The sequence below is a fragment of the Pyrgilauda ruficollis genome, unplaced genomic scaffold (assembly GCF_017590135.1).
Source record: "Pyrgilauda ruficollis isolate IOZ18807 unplaced genomic scaffold, ASM1759013v1 scaffold9, whole genome shotgun sequence".
In the NCBI taxonomy this organism is placed as follows: Eukaryota; Metazoa; Chordata; class Aves; order Passeriformes; family Passeridae; genus Pyrgilauda; species Pyrgilauda ruficollis.
The window spans coordinates 2,720,994-2,740,218 of NW_024531043.1; the positions used below are offsets into that span (position 1 = coordinate 2,720,994).

At 38.5% G+C, this 19,225-nt stretch overlaps 1 protein-coding gene across 2 annotated transcripts; it reads right to left on the reverse strand.

Moving 5' to 3' along the window:
* Positions 1 to 4,901: 4,901 nt before the first annotated feature.
* RAB36 (RAB36, member RAS oncogene family) lies at positions 4,902 to 15,452 on the reverse strand. 2 transcript variants are annotated; one of them, XM_041488824.1, is made up of 10 exons: positions 15,356 to 15,452; positions 14,108 to 14,196; positions 11,525 to 11,590; positions 10,759 to 10,860; positions 9,054 to 9,118; positions 8,413 to 8,464; positions 6,972 to 7,053; positions 5,894 to 5,984; positions 5,231 to 5,350; positions 4,936 to 5,000 (listed from the first exon to the last, which is right to left on the reverse strand). In XM_041488824.1, exons 1-10 carry the CDS (start codon positions 15,422 to 15,424, stop codon positions 4,936 to 4,938), a joined length of 801 nt encoding a protein of 266 aa, XP_041344758.1. In that variant the 5' UTR covers positions 15,425 to 15,452. The 2 variants fall into 2 exon arrangements, with proteins under 2 accessions (XP_041344759.1, XP_041344758.1); XM_041488825.1 differs by lacking the exon at positions 10,759 to 10,860 and having other exon boundaries at positions 4,902 to 5,000.
* Positions 15,453 to 19,225: the final 3,773 nt, after the last annotated feature.

Here is a 19,225-nt window from a genome sequence, read left to right on the forward strand (position 1 = left end):
TCTTGTGTTCATAGCAAAGCTCCCCCCCAGGCATTGATGCAGCTCACCTTCAAAGGTCACGTTTTCCCCCACTCTTGTAAGTGCTGGTTAGTAGCAGTCTCGTCATTCACTCAATCCTACCTTCCTTGCCAATAAATTATAAACTGGATTTCTGAGATGGGCAACTGCTACTCCAAAATAACTCTGATACTGACAGTAAAGGCTGCTTTGTTTGGGCATTAGTCTCACTTTTGTCCTGTATATTATTTAGCCCCAGTAACTCAGTCCCACACTTGACCTCTGGGTGAAGGGTGGCAAATGATTTAAACAGAAATCTGGCTGCTGGGTATTATTTTCCTTCTGAAATCACACCATCACACTTCCTTCTTAACCTTGCTGACAGCATGTGTCCTTTCTGTGTACTAATTCAGCCTCTGATAAAAGGATAAAAACCAACCGAAGCTCCATCTTGCCTGTTTGGAGTACAGGCAAAGATGACATGTACGCCTCATATCCCCCATAAAACTGTTTCTTTCATGTTTGTGGTGAAGCATATTTTTCTGGTACATGTTGCTAGAAAAGAGAGTGGGATATAGCCCTGATAAGAACAAATAAAATCCCATAGGAATGAAAAGCACAACTCCATGGGAGTAGCTTTCTTACCTTTGAGATATGTACTGTTTCAACATCCATTAAACAGTTTTCCTCTCCATGCTTTTTTATATGCCAATGAAAATATTTTGGGGTACTTTCAGCTATATCACAAATAGCTACTCATGTATTCACTTTTACATAGTTCATCCCTCTTGGTTTTGTTTCCTGGCTTTAACTGCTTTTCCTGCACTTGTTTCCTCAGCTTTTAACACATAACAGACTTTGGCTGACCTATATGGAAAACAGATTATGACCTAAATAGTTATAAAATCTATATGTTTAATAAATAACTCTATAAATCATTCAGGGCTTCTCAATCTGTCACAGAAATAAAATAAACTGCCTTTTCTCTACTATTTGTTTGCTTAGTGGCAGTTTGACCAACAAAATTCTGACATGCAATGTATTTCTAGGAATAATAAGATTGTACTGGCATGGTTATAAACAATGGCAGGTATGTGACATGAATTCATACAGAACTTTTACTGAAGGCTCACCATTCTGATTTATTTCTGGAGTGACTTCTATTTGGGTCCACTTTTCTGACATTTGCGTCCTTTCTGGAGGGAGGAAGAATTGTAATGAGTCACATGAGGGATTTCTGTGTGCACACTTACCTTTCAGTGAATAATACTGTTAAACAACTACACCCTCTTTATCCACTGAGGTAGCACAACTCCAGAAATCCCACTGGGAATTGAAGTGTTCTCTGAATTTTTCCTGGTACTTTATGCGTTGAAGAGAACAGTATTTTAACTGGATACAAATTTCTTTAAGACTACGGTGGCAGACACTCACGTGTGATTTGAGACTGAGAATGCTGCGCTGAGGGGCTAAACTCGGGCCGGCCTGCCCGGCACATCCCCTCTGCTGGCCGCGGAGAGATCGCAAAGCGCTTCCGAGCCGGCACGGATCTGATCCAGCGGCGACCGCCGGGCTCCCTCTTGTGGGAAAAAGGAGCCGCTTGGCTCTGCGTAAAGCTCTCGAGCTGTCTGTCACTCGAGAGCTGGTCTTCAGCATCATCCCACGCGGAAGAACCGGGGGTTTTTAAGGACAAGCAATCAAACAAAAAACCGTAGGACATAAACGGAACTTTTAAAATGAGAAATAAAACATAGTTTCTGATTAATATGTGGCTGAAACTAAAAAATCGCATTTTTGTTAACACAAAGCAGCACTCTTGAAGGAGTTTGACAAAGCTGACAAGTCTTGGGAAGTCCCATTCAGTCTAAATCATTCTATGAACCCGAGAAAAAATAAAAAAGGAACTCTCCTTCTCCAAATTCAGACAATGGCAATTTCTCACTGTGAGAACAACTTCCAGGCCACGGAAAGTTGATCAACCCTCTCCATCACCAAATACATATTCTCCTACAACTTGCCAAACATTTCATTATAACTTGCATGCTCAGAGATGTTATTCAGAGTGTTCAGAGCATTCACTCACCAGTGTGTTACACTAGAACAACCTCTAACTATTAATGGGAAGCTGAAAACACAGAGGGGGACAGATTTATTCACAGAGAATGGACTCCAGTTGCACCACAATGTCAACCTGAGCTGGGAACCAACAGGATTTAGAAAGTTCTGAATCCCATGACCTATGTAAGTACAAACAATAATACCTTAAGTGTCAAAAAATAACTCAAAAGATGAATCACACTGTTAAAAGTTAAAAGAAAAGGCTTTTATAGTAAGAAATTAACTTTGTCAGGTGTCTTTCTTAAATGGCTTTTGATCCATTACCAGAGGGTTTGCTCAGCACAAATGCATCCACAATCCATGAACACATTAGCTTTTACTTATTAAAGACAAGAAACAGCACAACTTCAGTATTTCTTTTGGGAAATGGATTGTTACAATTGCTCTTTACCTTTGCTTCAGACTGACTCCAGAGTTTACTTCAATCTTTCACCTGCAAATTCCACAAGGAAGATGAAACTGTGACTGTTGCCATGATCACTGCGGGGATTTCCACTGGTATAGAAATCTACCTATAGTTAGAGTTAATAAAGTTTTTTCAACACTGTTTTCCAAAATATTAAGGCTTCTTCAAAGTCAATTAAGTTGCTGATAGAATGGATTTACAGAGATAAAACATTGGCCAGGTAGAACTTACAAATTTATATTTCTTTTCTATAGTTAGTTTCCTTTGTGCTTTCCTAAGCAACTCATCATTTGCTACATGATCCAAGATTCATTTTAGATGATAAATTATTAATATGCAGTTCTTTGCAGGGGAGGTTTTGGTGGTGCTAAAAACACCCTTAAGACCATCAAGCAAGCAAAAAAACCCCAAACACAAACAAAAAATTACAACAAAAAAAACCCAACAAACCACCAAAAAAACCCACCCAGTCTCAAAGCATCCACCATTTAATAAACAGACTCAGGCTATTGTCCCATGATAGCTGATGACTGATAGAGTATTACATTTGTACGTGAAGTTTTTGGAGCTCCAGATGATACAAAACAGTAATGACATCATGCAATGTGCTGAATCCCTAGGAAAAAACTGTCCCAGTTGATTTCCCAGGCAACATGATCGTGTTGTTGAAGAGATTGCATCTCTGTGACTTTGTACAATAATTGAGCTCATCAACAGAAGAAACCCTTAGGAGATATATTTCTTGCTGGGGAAAAAAAAACCACCAAAAATGGATCTTTTCTTAGATTCATTCCTGAGTCATTCTGCAGTGTAAACACTGTTTTTCATGTCACCACCAAAGCCCAGCTAACCTGATCTGCTGCAGCAGAGTGAACCACCTCCACTCTCACTCAGGCTCAGGAAACACAGACTGTGGCCATGCTGCACATCCAGCACAGCACGAGCTACAAGCACAGTGTAAATTCACCTCCCTTGTGAAACAGACTCTGGAATTGAACCCTGCTGAAACAGACCCTGGAAGTGAACAACTGCATAGAACATCATAAGGTCGAAATATTACACATTTGGATAAAGAGCTCCTTTTATACCCTCACAGATTCATTTTTTCCACCAAATGCTACATTTGTGTCCTTGCCAACAGGCAGCACAATTGCCAAAGTGAAGATTGTCTGATAATGAAGACACAGAGTTCCTAGATCTCTATTCATCATATTCCAGGAAGCTGCTCTAACTTACGTCAAAAGGAAAAAGCAATAAAAAGCATGCTCAAGCTATCTTTTCTCCACTTTTTCCAATTTCTTATCAAAGTGGGAAAAATGGCAGAGAATCCAGAATATTTTCAGATTGATGCATTTCTTTATTAACAAACATTTCTTTATTTCTCAACAGCTCAAACCTGAGTCCTGTTATAATTATTTTAAAGATAGTGTTGTTTCTGCAATGATTGAATCAATATCCTAAGAAACAGTACTTTGTAACTGTTCATAGGTTTTCCTTCTCTTCATTTAAAATAATTGCAATATGAAATTTAGAGCATTATATATATATTTTTAATGCCAGCAAGCCTGACATGCTGGATATTAATACTAGAAACATGGAATTCTAAGCTAGATACAACAGAGTATTAAAGTTCAGAGAGCTATTGGAAAAATTAGAGGGAAATAATATGTTTTCCATTTTATGCACCTGTGTGACCATTCTTTCTTATTCAAGAGAATGGAAAAGAATAGCATTCTTATCTGGCAACATTTTTCAAAATATTAGACAGCTGTGTTAAAACCAAGTTCCTAACTGGACTTCTTTTAGGCTTGGAAATATTTAATACTGGGCTCTGATTCTCAAGTGGAAAATGAAAAGTAATAAACATTTTTCCTGGATGGAGAAACCACAGTGGAAACTATGCAGTCTGCATTTGTGGACTTCCAGGCCTGATACTTAAAAAGATTGATTTTTCAAATAGTTTTAAAATACTTGGAATGCATAAAAGCAATCAGAGTTATTTTACATGATGGTTTTAAAAGGTAAAACCGTATTGATACCACCCTTCATTCTGAACTGCCACTTGTTTTCTGCTCCCACAAGAGAATGCCACTTTAATAGCTAAGAGAGAATTATCAAAAACAACACACTAAAATGACAACATTTTTGACTACAAGCCTTTTTGGCAGACAGGTGAGCCCATGGCACTGGCAATGTCTTCTTGCATTAACACAAGGATGCTGTGTTTCAGCTACACAGAGAAAGGTTTCATAACAATTGTACCACCTGCACAGGGAGCCTGCAGCAGCAAGGGAACTCTCAGCAAGAAAGTTTGGGTAAGTTTTTCCTCCCTCATTTCTAAAATTAAAGCTCTCTATTTCTGGTTTGAGAGCATTGTTGCAGAGTAGTGTGGCATTTGCAGAAACAGTTGACAGTCAGCAACAACTCAGGCTGCCTTGAGCATTGTCTTCTGGGACTTCCATAATGTTCTTCTCTAGTTCTGTGGAAACAAAAGTTATAAAATCAACGTACAAGAAATTATACCATCTGATATTAAGGGTACCAAAACTGGATGCAGGCCCAGTCACTGCTGTAGGCTAAAACCTGGGCAGACAATGATATAAAAATGCTTGCAGGTGTTTGAAACTGGCTCTAATGCTTGAAAACCCCCCCCCAATCCTTTGGACTATAAACAAGAAAAATGCACACAAAAAGCAAAACTCCACATACTGATGAGATTTCCTGCCCCAATTTGGGCCCCGTGCCCAGGAGTGCTCTCCAGCTCCTTTATCATGGACTGTTCAAAGGCCAAGGCAGCAACTCGGGAAAAGAATTCTTTGACATTTTCTCCTAGGAAACAAGGCAGAAATTATGTGTTTTTATAAAGGCACATCAACAGATGATCAAGCACAACAAGCACATCTGTGAACAGCTGACTGCTCAGTATTGGGACAGAACAGGCCTCTCCAACAATCTGTCTCCCATTCTGATCACTGCAGAAAGAATTTCTGATTTTCTTACTTTGGAATACTGTACCCTGTGCTGCACCTTTATTTTTAGCCAGCAACAGAGAGAATTCATTTTGTGGTGTAATCTTTTTCCATTGCAAACGTTGAGTAGTAGTGCACATGTGTATTTATGTAACTATCTATGAATTATACATGCTCAGATACTGCAAAGCAGCTTGATTATTTCTTTCTGCATACACGACAGTGAAAGCACACATACAAATGCTCAAATAAAATCAGCCATTAATAAGCCTGAAGTTTCTCATAGCAACAAAATACAAGAACAACAACAAAAAAACCTGGCAATGGGAGGATAATAAGTTCCTCCCACTCCAACATCGGCCCTCGTGGTTATGCTATTTTTACATCCTTTGCAGTAATTTACCTGTTTTGGCTGAAACCGACCAGTACTCTGCCTGCATCTCCTTGGCAAAACGGATGGCATCCAGCTCTGTCCTTTCACACACAGCATCTGACTGGGCAAACAACATGGAACAGCTTGAACAGAAGTGTGTCTGGGCTGGGAAGAGCACACAGGCACTGCCATAGCACCTACACTGTGATGCTTCAGGTTTTCTCAGTGGCCTTTCTGACCTTGCCTAGACTTGGGCACTCAGACATGACTGCAAGAACGTTCAACTATTTAGTACTGGCTTTAAATGGAAATCTCCACCCAGCTCCCACAGCACTGAAACAAAACAAGAGTTAAGAAGTGACCCTTGTATCTAACACATTCCCTGGTACAGAACTATCAAGTCAGCAGCCCAGTTAATGGTCTTTAAATCCCTGTCACCCCATCATTCTCAGCAGAAGAGCTGTGGGACCAACTAGAATAAACAAGTTTGTTTTCAAAGCTTTAAAAATCTTTTTTTCTACAGAAAGACAAACACAGGACTGAGAATTGTATAGGGAGACTGCATTCACCCTGTTCTTTTAAAAATTATGTGATATTCAATTAAGTAAGAAACCTTCCCTGTTCCTGAGTAATGAACACACCACTCCTTAAAAATCAATTTCCCTCTAATTTTTCCAATAGCTCTCTGAACTCTAATACTCAGTTGTGAGTATTTAGCTTAGAATTCCATATTTCTAGGATTCATATCCAGCATGTCAGGCTTGCTGGCATAACAAAAATACATATAATACTCTAAATTTCATACTGTAGCTATTTTAAATGGAGAGAAAGAAGAAAACCTATGAACAGTTACAGAACAACAACAAAACCTTCAAGATCACTATGTATGTTTATATATGCTTGAAAAATGTCATGCAATAAATATTTCACTAACTACCCATTTTTTTCAGTGTATCTTCTTTAATTGGTTTCAAGTGGGCTGTTCAATTTACCTTTTAAGTTTTCACTCAAGGTCTTTATCTCAATGACATTGTGCATGACTTGCAAGGGAAATCGCTTGAGGAACCAGGGAAAATCTGATTTCCTTATCTGCACTCAATTTACTCACCACCAAATCTTTTTTTGTTCCAACCAGAAAGATGAAGCTGGAACCTGGCTCATTCTCCCTCAATGCATCTTCTAACCACTGTCTGAAATACCAAAAAAAAAAATAAAAATCAGTCAGAGGGAACAAGGAGTACAGGAGACAGATAATAGGGTCACAAAAAAAGTGAGTGGAAGAACTTATGTGAGAGTATCAAAAGCCTTTTTTTCTAGACAGAGAGAGCAGTAGCTATTCCAACTCCTTTGAATACATGTCTCCTACTAAAAAAAATCATACCCATGGCAGGGTACAAATTCAACAATCATTTTAGCACCCAGGGAGGATATTCCTCAGTGTAAGGGAGAGGGCAAAGTTTGGTGTGAGATAAGAAATAAGAAAGCAAGAAGCAACTGAAAAGCCATGAACCACATAGCAGGTTAGATACAAACAGGAATAAAGAGTGAAATAATCTATTCAGCATTATAAAACAGCTCCCTATGAAGGCTGTATGATTCTTGTCTCACAAGCTTTTATATTCTCGTTACTCTGGCAATCAAGTTTCTCTTGAGTCATCCAACACAAGTCAAGGAGGGAAGGGAGTGTGTGCGTGTGTGGGAAATCAGGTTCACAGGCTTCAATTACTTTCAGCCAAGCAGAGACACTAATATATATATTATTTTACAAAGTCCTATGTAAATGAGCTAAGCACCATAGTACACATTCAAATAAGACAGAGTACAGGTTGTAAAGAAGTCTGTACCTGCATTACAGTCACAACAGCACGCTAGAAATACATATACTCTGAGCTGTGACAGCAGTGTGGATCATAGATCCATGCAGGGTTTTGCAGCCTGCACTAAAAACAGAATGAGTTTACTCATAACAATTAGTGTGTTGTTGTAACCAAATCATTACAAGGATCTGAACTAGTAAGTTTAGCTGCGTCTGAACTTGGAGTTTTTAATTTTCTCTCCTCTTTTTGACAGCCTATCTCCCATCAGAACCACAGAAACTAGAGAAAAAATTTTTGGGTAACAGTGCACCTAAAAAATGAAAGGCTCATGAGACACTATGTATGAGATGCATCTCATCAATTTTATCATTTACATTAGATTCCAGCCTGTTATTCTATTTATAGCAAATGAATTAAAAAAAAAAAGCTTTTTGAGTGCACTTCATCTTTTCCTGCATGTCAAGCTTTGGAAGGATCAAGCTTTTACTGAAGTGCCTTTCTCTCTGCACTGACTTTAAAGGAAGTCAAGTGTAAGCAGTTCAAATTTATGCCCTGTATTTTCTTCAGAAAAATCCCTCCCTATGTAATCCAAACTAGTGACTGTCATTTTTAATTTCTTAGCTCAATAGAAAATACACTCATGATCCAGCAAGCTCTTAACACCTACATATGGAAGGCAATTAAACCTGCTGTAAAAACCTTTAAAAGATAAGCCAAAATGCAGAAACTTACTTGGTGTGATCCAAAGTTTGGATATCAGCCAGATCAAACACTGTTATTATAACTGCAACAAAAGACAAGAACAGAAAAAAAGGTAATTAAATTAGAAAGTGTATCTGAAGTCTCTCCAACCTGTCTTGTGAAAGAGAGAGAATGTTTATGTATAAGGTGTAAGAACAGATTTAAGACATAGGAGGTGGGAGACTATCCATTTGCTCATTCCTTTTCTTTTTCTAGCACCCAATAAGACCCAAGTCCTTCGTCTTCAACATTGTATCTATAATCTGCAGTCTATAGTGCTATCAACCCTTTCATTTTGGGACCACAGATTACCACAGGATTGTCTTTTACTAAAGGGAAAGCCAGAAATATCCACTTCCAACTCCAGCATTAATCTCACTCAACCTCAAATTCTTTCCCCCTAGTCACAAGTGCCACTTTCTATCACTGCACCATCAGAACACTCAGAGCTTGCAGATGTGACAACACATCAACTCAAAAACTTCTTCATCCCTTCTTCCCTTCAACAATAGACAATCCATTCCACCACAGTGTGAGAATAGGTACCTTCCCAAGGAGCATACATGGATATAAGCTGCTGTACAAAATACAGTCTCCCACCAAAAGCAGGATCAAATTAATATTGCTCTCACCCTCTGCTCCTCGGTAGTAAGCAGATGCAATGCACTTGAACTTCTCCTGACCTGCTGTGTCCCATCTGTGCAACGGGGGGAAAAAAGAAATTTCAGGTTAATGAAACCCAGGGTAACCTGAGTAAACATGTTAATGAAGCAGCAGACTGGTACTAGGCAAAGAAGAATGTGATACCAGGGAGGTGTCACCATCTGGAACATGTTATTCATTAACTACTGATAGAAATACAGTAAAGCTCTATTAGTCAAGAAGACATGCAAACACCATTTTTACCTTTTCTTAAAAAATACTAATCATTTTGGAGACAATTCAAATATTTGTATTCTGCATGGTAATGTCCTTTACTTAAAACATTTTTTTCTTTCACCTATGTAATTTGTATGCATTTCTAGGGCAATATAGTATTGTTAAATTTTCTGTGCTAATACTAGCTATATCATGTATTAGCCCATGTTAGAATCTTGCAACCACTAGATAAGGTATCTGTCTCTACACTACAAATTAGAGACCTGCAGCTCAGTCTAGCAGGTACTAATGACACCATTAAATAAAATCAAGAATGTCCTTCTCATTAATGAACATGATATGCAGTGCCTTCAGCTACTGCCAGCACTACAGAGGTTTGGGTTTTGTTGTAGCCTTGTACTGCCAGTCACGGATACTTGCAAATATATCTTGAATGGAAATCTCTCAGCAAGAGGGGGCACTAGTGCTTGTCGTATGGAAATGTTCTACCCAGCTTCTGAAGACTTTGCAGATAATGCAACCTGACCTTATTGTCCCAGTTCGCAAAATGCTGAAGCATGAGTTTGGATTTTTAGAGGGACTCAAGTTCCAAAAGGACAGCACCTGGCAAAACTTCCCAAACACAACTGCAGTGAAATCAGTGGGAAATGGATTTTTCAATAAATACCACGAGCTATCCGTTTACATCAGTGATCTCACCAGAAAAGTGTTCCTAAGTAAAAAGGTTTTTTTAATTCATGCACTGAAATATCTCATGCAAAGCATCTTATTTCTGCTCTAGGTCACACTATCCATGATTCCAAAATGCCCTCTACAGAACAATGTTCTGGCCACCAGAAACACCAAGGGACACCACTCCACAGACCCAAAGCAGGTGGAAGAAGGGCAGGATTCCCACTACTCTGACAAGCAAAGTTGAAAATCAAAGATATTAGGTTCACATTCTAATAAAACCACACCAGCCTTTCTATGATTTAGGGATAATTAATTAGTTGCTAATTAAGAGATGTTGAAATCACTGGACACCTTATCTTTAATTTCGATGACTGCAGAAATAAAACCCCCAGTAAAGCCAAGTTCAGTGCTCAGTGCTCACTGTGCCTACTACACTCAAATCACAGACTGGGGTTACACCAGCACTGGTGGCTGTGACAAAAGCTGCCACTTCTCTTTCATGAATGTTGAGTAAAAATGACAGAATTCCACTGAAGCAGTGCAAGACATTCAAGATTAATTTTCATTTACAAGCTTGTAATATTTTTTTAGGCATGAGAAATCCAAGAGTAAAATTTCTACTAAAACTGCAAGTCCAGAGACAGAATCTTTTCTTCAGATCACATTATTCTTTGTGCAATTGTATTATATTTTTTAAATCTTTATTTCACTACAGCCTGCAGCAATTCAAGCTCTGCTGAGACTGTACTCTGTGCAATGCTTAACCATGCTCTTTCAACTCACATCTGGAGGTTATATGGCATTCCAATTATCTCAAAACGTTCAATCTCAAAATCTACTCCAATGGTCGCCTTGTAGTCTCGGTCAAAATTATCTTTGCAAAATCTGCAATTGAAAAAAAAAAGAGGATGAAAAATTAGTAAAACAAGTACAAATAACTGCAAAACTAACACTGTCTAGAGCAAATTATGAAGAAAAGAAAAAATTAACTGTGGATTTGCTATATAATGTAGATTTGCTATACAATGTAGAAGCAGACATAAAAACATAAAGACACTAAAAGAAAAGGAGATATTGCTTAACAAATAGAAAGCACATATATCTAGTAAACTCTCAGGATAATATGAGACTCAGAAAAAAATCTTTGGGCTCTCAAGGCAGGTACAGTATTTTCCACTTTTAGTTACAAAGGAATATATTCCGGGTCATAAATAATGACCTAGACTCAGACACTGAAATTGTTTTCTAATTGTTTAGCCTTTAGACTGGATTCCTTAAGAAAACACTGTATAATATTTGACTGGATAAAAATACCTAAGAATGTAACATATACTGATTGAAGTGCTAGAGCACAACTTTTTGTGTTGATGTATCAAGACTGTCTCATACTCTTGACTTTCTTTTGTCTTCATTTAATAATAAAACCACGAAGTACTGGTTCAGGTTCAAACCAGAACCATGAAGCACTGCTCTAAAGCCAGCAATGGAAACATTATAATATTTATTTGAGAAAGAGGAGAATCAAACCATCAGCTGAGATATACTGTACCTGTTGATAAGACTGGTTTTCCCAACATGCAGGTCTCCTACCACAACCACTTTGGATATCTTCAGCCTGTTATAAATATTTGAAAATATTACATAGTGTTAGTAGTAATTTCACAGTCTCCTTCTAAAAATTCTGATTTAGATCTTTAAATTGCAAGTGAAGAGCACATGTACCTGTGACTTCAGTTTATCTACGTGCCACTGTGCTGCACAATTTGAGTCTTTAACTGCGAGAAAGCAAGCCACCAAAACCCCAACCCTTCTGGAGCAGAAATAGTCCATTTCTTACTCTGTTTTTTTTTTTTTTTCCTTAATTTCAATTCAGTGGAACAAATTTTATCCTATTAAAATTGCTTTGACTATAAGTATATGCATTTGGCATAATTTTATATAAGTTTACACATAAGACCATAGTGTATGTGCATCCTTTGTATCACAATTTATCCCAAGTTTCTCATTGACTTTAATAGGACAAACAAAGTCCTAAGTGCAGAAATAAGAAATTGCTGATAATAAAATAACCCACTGCAGAATGTGCCTCTGGGAAAAACAACCCACAGGGTTAGATCCAATACATTATCTGACTATCTGGAATAATATTAATCTGAACCTGGTTTCATGCAAATAATCCTCTTTGCTCTAGGTCCTCCCACAGGATACAGCAGATGGGCTTTAGGTGACTCAGCCTGCATTCTTAAAATTGAAACTGTGTCTCTTTCAGGAGATCCAGGTGGATAAGTGAATTTAAGTTCATTTGTTGACCTAAACTTGGATTGACATCTCCTGTGCAAATGCTGCAAAAATGCCTTAAGAGTTTTAATGTCCTTTTCTATCAAGAAATGGCTTTTTAACAAAGGAGTTAATCTTCTAATGAATACTATTTTTGGTTACATCAACCATCAACTTCCATGTGATGCTGATTCCAAGTTATCTATTCTAAATAGCTGAAAAATTGACTGGTAAACTGCATGACTAATATTTCAAAAAAGAAAAAAAAAAGTTATATGTGCCAGTCAACATTAACTGGGTGGCCACAGGCCCCTGTGCTCCTGATTATTGTTACTGAGAAAATACTGAATAAAATCAACAACCTTAAGGGAAAAGCTAAAGAGTAAGTGATTGCTTAGAGGTGTGTGTTCCATTAATTTGTACTGGGGGAAAAAACTCCCTAGATCAGATAATTTAACACAGTGATGGACTGTCAGGAGAGTATTAAATAAAGCCATTAGCTGCTGAATTTATCAGACTAGCTTTGCAAAGGACAAAGAAATATTTTATTAGTTGGGGTAATGGAGAAAGAAAAGGTAATGGTTATTCCTGTCAAGCTTTACAAGAACTGTATAAAACACTCTGGCTGCCTTTCGTACACCCATTCCACCAAAAAAGGACCTAAATGACTAAATAATAATCATATCTAGAAAGCAGTGACAGAAAAGTAGTTTAGTTCTATTCACGAAGACAAAATATATAGCTTTTTAGTTATATTCTGTTACCAGAATAAATTACATAGAGAGTTGGTTTACTATACAGAAATAAAAAAAAACCACTAATAATAAAAATCCCAAATGAATACATCTTGGAAATGGAAGGAAATAATACCTCAATTCAATAAAGCATGTCTTGGAAAATTGTCCAGACACTTGTAACAAATTTACATGAAACTAAGATAATGACTGTGTTTCTAAAAAGGGAATAAAGCCACTGATGTCTCTCAGGGTGACATATTTTCAGTAATTTTTTTTTAGCAAGACTCCCTAGTGAAATGAATATAAAGTTGCATTTAAAGATGGATATCATGACAAGTCTCATGTCAGCAACTCTAGAGCTGGAGGAATAGTGAGCTAATTGCCAGTATTCATAGGAGCTCCACTTTATGGAGGATACTTCACACTGAAACCTGAAGCATTTATCACTAAAATGTACAGCTATTTTTTTAACTGAATAGTGATGATTTCAGCACAGTTTAGTTTTCTTGCCTTGCTTCAGAGATTAAATCAGTAATAGTAACAGTTCTGGTGGAGAGATAGTGCAGGGGAAAAAACAAACTTCAAGATTATTAGTAGAGTATAAATCAGCTTATTCTGATTTTTAAATGCTATATATTTACCAGAATTTTGCTCCAGTTTTAGGGAACCTTTTAAGAGAACATCTCAGCATGCATACTTCAAAAAGGCTGAAACCAGATTCCCAGATTTTCCAAGACACTTAGAACTGCTGCCTTTATATCCCTGCGAAGCCTTTATTAACTGCTCCTTTGGAACATCTACAGAGAACACAGCAAGGCTTGATGTGTTAGATCTTTTGAACTGAAGTGTTTATTTAAAGGGTGTTAAAAACCTGTTCATTTCTAAACTACTATATCTTTTTTTCAGTGCTACCTATCCCAACAGAAGAAGAGGCACTCGATTCATGTACTGTGGAACAGGTCAGAGAACTGCCCCGTGCAGGGGCTTAGCTGCCTTGAAACATACTGAAGTGAGGAACATGAGGAATGAGGGGTGGGGGGGAAAGCCAGTGAAGAAAGGAGGTTTTAAAGAGCTTAAAATACTTTCTTCCTTGCATACCTGGGTTATTCCAAACTTACCCAGCTGTTCCAGTGCTCTGCTGACAAGCAGTCCTGACCTGTGCATGGAAGTGCTCTTTGAACTGCAGACAGGCTTCAGGTGTGTACCACTGAAAAGAGAGAACAGCTGCTGGGACAAACTGGGTGATGGCTACTTGGCAAGAAGTCAAACTGGCAAGAAAAAACAGATGAAATGATTGTTCCCAGGGTTTGTCAAGAACAGGGTTATCCTGGCATAAGAAAAGGGGTAGGTTGGGTTAGAAGGCAGTAAGGTTTCCCCAGAGCTGTATTTGTAAAAACTCCTTGGGACAACACCATCCTTTGAGCACCTTTCTGAGTGTCAGTGTCCAGCATTGCCTAAGCACCCATGGCCAAATCCATTTGCTCATCATTCTGTGCCACAGGAAGTGCCTTCAATTATCCCAACAATCTAAGACACACAAGACAAACACGGATGGGAGCATACACCAGTTTCAGTCTTTTATAAGTCTGAAGCACTGTTTTTATTAATAGCCCTTTAACTGGCTATTATTTATTAATAGCCCTTTAACTGGCTTAAAAATGAGGAAAATATATTTTCCCTTGCATTTGCTTAAAATACCTGTGGTATTTTTCATTAAAAGCAAAATATGTGGCTGAGATCAAGAATGGAAAAAAAAAAAAGTGAACTCCCTTAAAAAGATCTTTGGAACAACTTTAAAAAAAACAAGAGGTAATTCCTTGCCCTTCCCTGTCCTTAACCATTCTATTATACTTCAAATACAAAAGTCTTTAGGGACATCAAAGGTATTTTGTCTGTGTTTCTACAGTGCCTACTACATTTGATTTACTGTATGACTAAGGTTCTTGTACAAACAGAAAATTAAAATTGGCTCAAATTCTTTAACCAAAGACTCCTAATTAGATTTTTTTGGCAAATTTAATGTCGGCTCTGGTTCCTCTTTGTTCTCAGTGTTGGAGCTCTTATGCATGTAATTATTACTGTTTTGCTGAAAAAACAATATAAATATTTTAAGATAACACTTTTGTCACAAGAGTAATTTTTGTAAAGGTTAGAAAGAAGAATGAGGATTGTTATTAAAAAGCTCAGCACTGGATGGGACTATGAGGTCACATTAAACTTTGAAAGAATCTTAAATAATTTGCAATTTTAACAGAAGACAATAAGTGTACATTAAATTAAATTAAAATATCATATTAGCACAATGGAGAGATAGATCAGTGTGGCAGGGGCTACACACTGTGACCAAAGGGATAAAAACTGCTTACCTTGGGAAACTGGGAGATTATTCTTTCTCTACTCACTGGGGGAACCAAATGCATTAGGCTGGACTTCATCCTCCAAGTTCAGTTAAATTCTACAAGTCTGAAAATATGTAAAGAGAAACACAGTATTCAGGAATTACCTCAATACAGGGACAACATGATAAAGAAGTTCCTGCAGACTTGTCATCTTTGTTTTTCCTTTTTTCTTTTCGGTACAACTGGTGGTTCTTCAACTCAGTTTGCAAGGAGGGAAAGCCATCTCTCATGTAAACAGGACTGCCTCACTGTGCACAGCTGTAGTAGCAAACAGTGGCCTTCTGAAACTACAATGCACCAACTCGAATTCTCTGGGAGGGCAGAAAATTGCTCACTTAATTCAAGCCAAGTGCTTGCAGTTTAGCCCTCAAAGGATTCTGCAGTGTTTAATTTTAAAATCTTGCTCATCATTGTTTCAAATGCCTCTGCACTCAGTGCATTAATTAACATTAGGGATCCCAGATTTCATGTGGTCAGAAGAAGAAGGGAAGAAAGATGAAGCTGCCACATTTCTTGGCACAACATCAACTTTCATCCTAGATCGGCTCAGAAAGAATGAAATCTGTCTGACATGGAAAAAGAATAATGTTCACATGAAAATCACAAATGCATTCAGATGTCTCACCTGAGCTACATCAATTTGGTTATGTAAGGAAACCTCGTGGGCTGCTGGGGGAGGGGACCCTTATTAGGGTACTGATTTCTTACTGGCATTCAAAAGAACATTTCTAAAGGGAGCATTTTCATCATGTAGCAAAGTGTAAGGAAGGACTCACCGAGCAGCAGCTGATGCAGAGGATTCCAGCCACACAAGCAGCCCAGCCCCTGCTACGTGGCCATAGCAACAGGTTTGCAACAATTCCCTTCCTCCCCTTCTTCCACAGACCGAGAAGGCGGAGATGGAGTAATTGAACTATACACAGAGCAGTGGTTTTGAAACAACAAACTCGTTTTAGTGGTCATACAGATTCCTTTGATCAGAAACTGCTCCTCAATAAACCCAATGGTCCCTAATCCTGAATAAGACACCAGTTCCATCTTCTTCAAAGATTGTTGTATATATGGATACAAAGAGCAGGATTAACCTATTAGACAAGAAAGCAACGGAGTGGGAACTGTTACAGTGCTAATATTAAGCATAGCAGCAATTATAAAGAAACTCCCAAGGGATTTTTCAGCATTTCAACTTGATTTCATCTCAGCTTTAAAGTCAGAATGCGCATGCCACTAATGAGACATTCTGAATTATATAAATGTCTTTCTACTCATTAATAATCTTGCTTTCTAATGTACAAAACACCAAAGACAAGGAATAAGAAATTACACAGCCATTTTGCATTACCTAAGTTTTGTCAATTAACTCATTAATTTAGACAGCATTTGGTAAGTCAGAGTGCAATTTAGGATGCTAAAAGATTTTGCCGTGTATTTTATTAGGACTTAAATTTTCAACTTTCAGGAGAAAACAAATCTCTCCCATTCTAATAGTCATATTTTGGTAAAGGAAGAGGTTTTGAACCAGGAGACAAGTCTCTCCCACTTCTGCAGCAGACTAAAAATGTTAAAGGGCACATCAAAGCAGACCAGTAATTTAAAACAGTGAGCAAGTACAGAAGAAAAAATGCTAGAGTTGTGTCTTACAAGCACACATAAAGAATAATGCTTAAGAAAATCACTAGTCACCACTTAGAATTAATGTTTTATTCTCCTCCACAAGAAATTGCTTTAAATCACTTCAGGCACGAATATGATCTCAACCACACCAAGACAGCCACTTCCCCACAAAGAACCCAGATTTGTAGCAAAGAAGGTGACATTACAGTATTTATCCATTACCATGTGGAGAGTTCTACTTAGGCTACTTGTGACCATAAACCTTGAGAGATCTAGATCCTTGTTATGGTGTGCTTCTGCCCTTCTGGCCAGCCTGAATGATTTTATGGCAATATTAATGTCTTCATTAATGTCAGAACTATTAGTATAGTTCTGAAAACAAGAACTCCACGAGTTGGTAAGTGTTTCAAACACTAACTTGTTTTCTGCGTGTTCTAGCTGTAGTTCAACACCTCCTAAGCATGGTAAACACTTGTCATGTGTACACAGATTGACTCACTGCTCCTCTCCTAGAGCTCTTTCACCAACTCAGCTACAAAAACCACAGTTCAACCATCTCAGTGAATGCAAAGTATAGGAGGGACCAAGGCAACCACACGGATACATTTCAAAATTGAGACACCCTCTTCGCTTATACTTAATGTATTTCATCTAAATCTCACACACACATAAGCATATCCCAACTCATCATATCAACAAATAAGACACACCATTACAGGAAAAGAATTTAAGAAATAAAAAGCTGCTAAACATACTGAGAATTATGCATATTTTCTCTTCCTAATGAGCTGAAAGGGGATTCAGTCACCCGGGAGGGCTGGGAACACAGTGTCTCCATGGCATCACAACCCTCCTCACCTCAACATTGCAAGAACAGTAGTGCCAGCAGCTTCTGTGGATAGACAAAGGATGTGAGGAAGGCATTCAGAAGGCATACATAAAATAAGTTAACATCATGACCACTAACAAAATCAGTATTCCAAGCCACAGTGAAGGACAAGACAGAACAACTCATACCAAAAGCAGAGGCAACACTGAGAGACAAGTCTCTGATTTGGTCCTGCTCTTTCTACACTGAGAAAAGTTCATGTTGTTCCTATGGAAATCAGGTGAACTTTTACAAGTACATAGTGGAAGTCTAATCTAATTCAGGTAAATAACCTGTAAAGTAAATAATCAGTTCTAAAATGTTGCAGAAAAATGAATCCTTTAATTTTTAAAGTAGCAATTTTTCTTTTATGGATTTTGAAGATCAACAAACCAGAACCTATTCCTGTGATGCATTTTAATCCAGCTGATCAGAATTACTTTGGATTTGTAAAATCCTTTTAAGAACTTTGATTATTACAATTGTTACTCAGACATAATGAAAAATGTCTCAACGACTTCACTATCTGCACTATCCTTTTACAGCACAAGCTGTTCAGAGTTTTTTCCTGATGCCAGATAACATCTAACAATCCAGAACACCCTTAAATTGTGCCACAACATTGCAATGGTCCGTTCTTTCTGTGTACATTCGTCATGTGAAACTAAGTAATAATGGAAACCCTTACTACACATTCTAGCTGTTCATAGTGACATTCTGGAGAAGGTCAGGAAAGAAAATCTAGTCCAAAACTACTGCGCTCCCTTCAGACCTTGTACCCCAAGGCACTCGCCTGCTGTATTTCTGCCCTTAACTCGACCACCATTTTGTTCGCTCTGAATTTTCCTCGATTTTGTTCAAGTAAAACTACTTTGAAAACAGGAGGCTAGGAGGGAGACTCCTCACTTCAGCAGAGAACCGAGGCAGAACGGCCACCACTCCGCGACCTCACGGCGACATCCCCGTCCCCTCACGGGTCCCCTCAGCGGCCGCGCCTCAGCCCACACCCGCCCCGCGCCCCGCTGCCAACTACGCCATTGACGTAACTCCCTCAGCGCGGGCACTGTCAAATACGGCGCTCACGCTGGTGACGCAGACGGACCCGGGGCTCGGCGGCGTTAGTCGGTATTCACGAAGAGGCGCTTACGCAAAGAGCGGGCGCTGTGGCAACCAGGGCACGCGCGCGCTGAGGGGCGGCCGGCGCTGAGGGGCTGGAGCGGGGGTTCGGTAATGGTGCACGGCGCCTTCGATTATTTAGTTATTTCGTTTACCTTGAAGGGAGAAGTGGAGTTGTTTAGAGGCTGGTTTAACTTTTGGTTTTGTTTTTGCTGTTAGCAGTTTTCAGTATTCAGTAT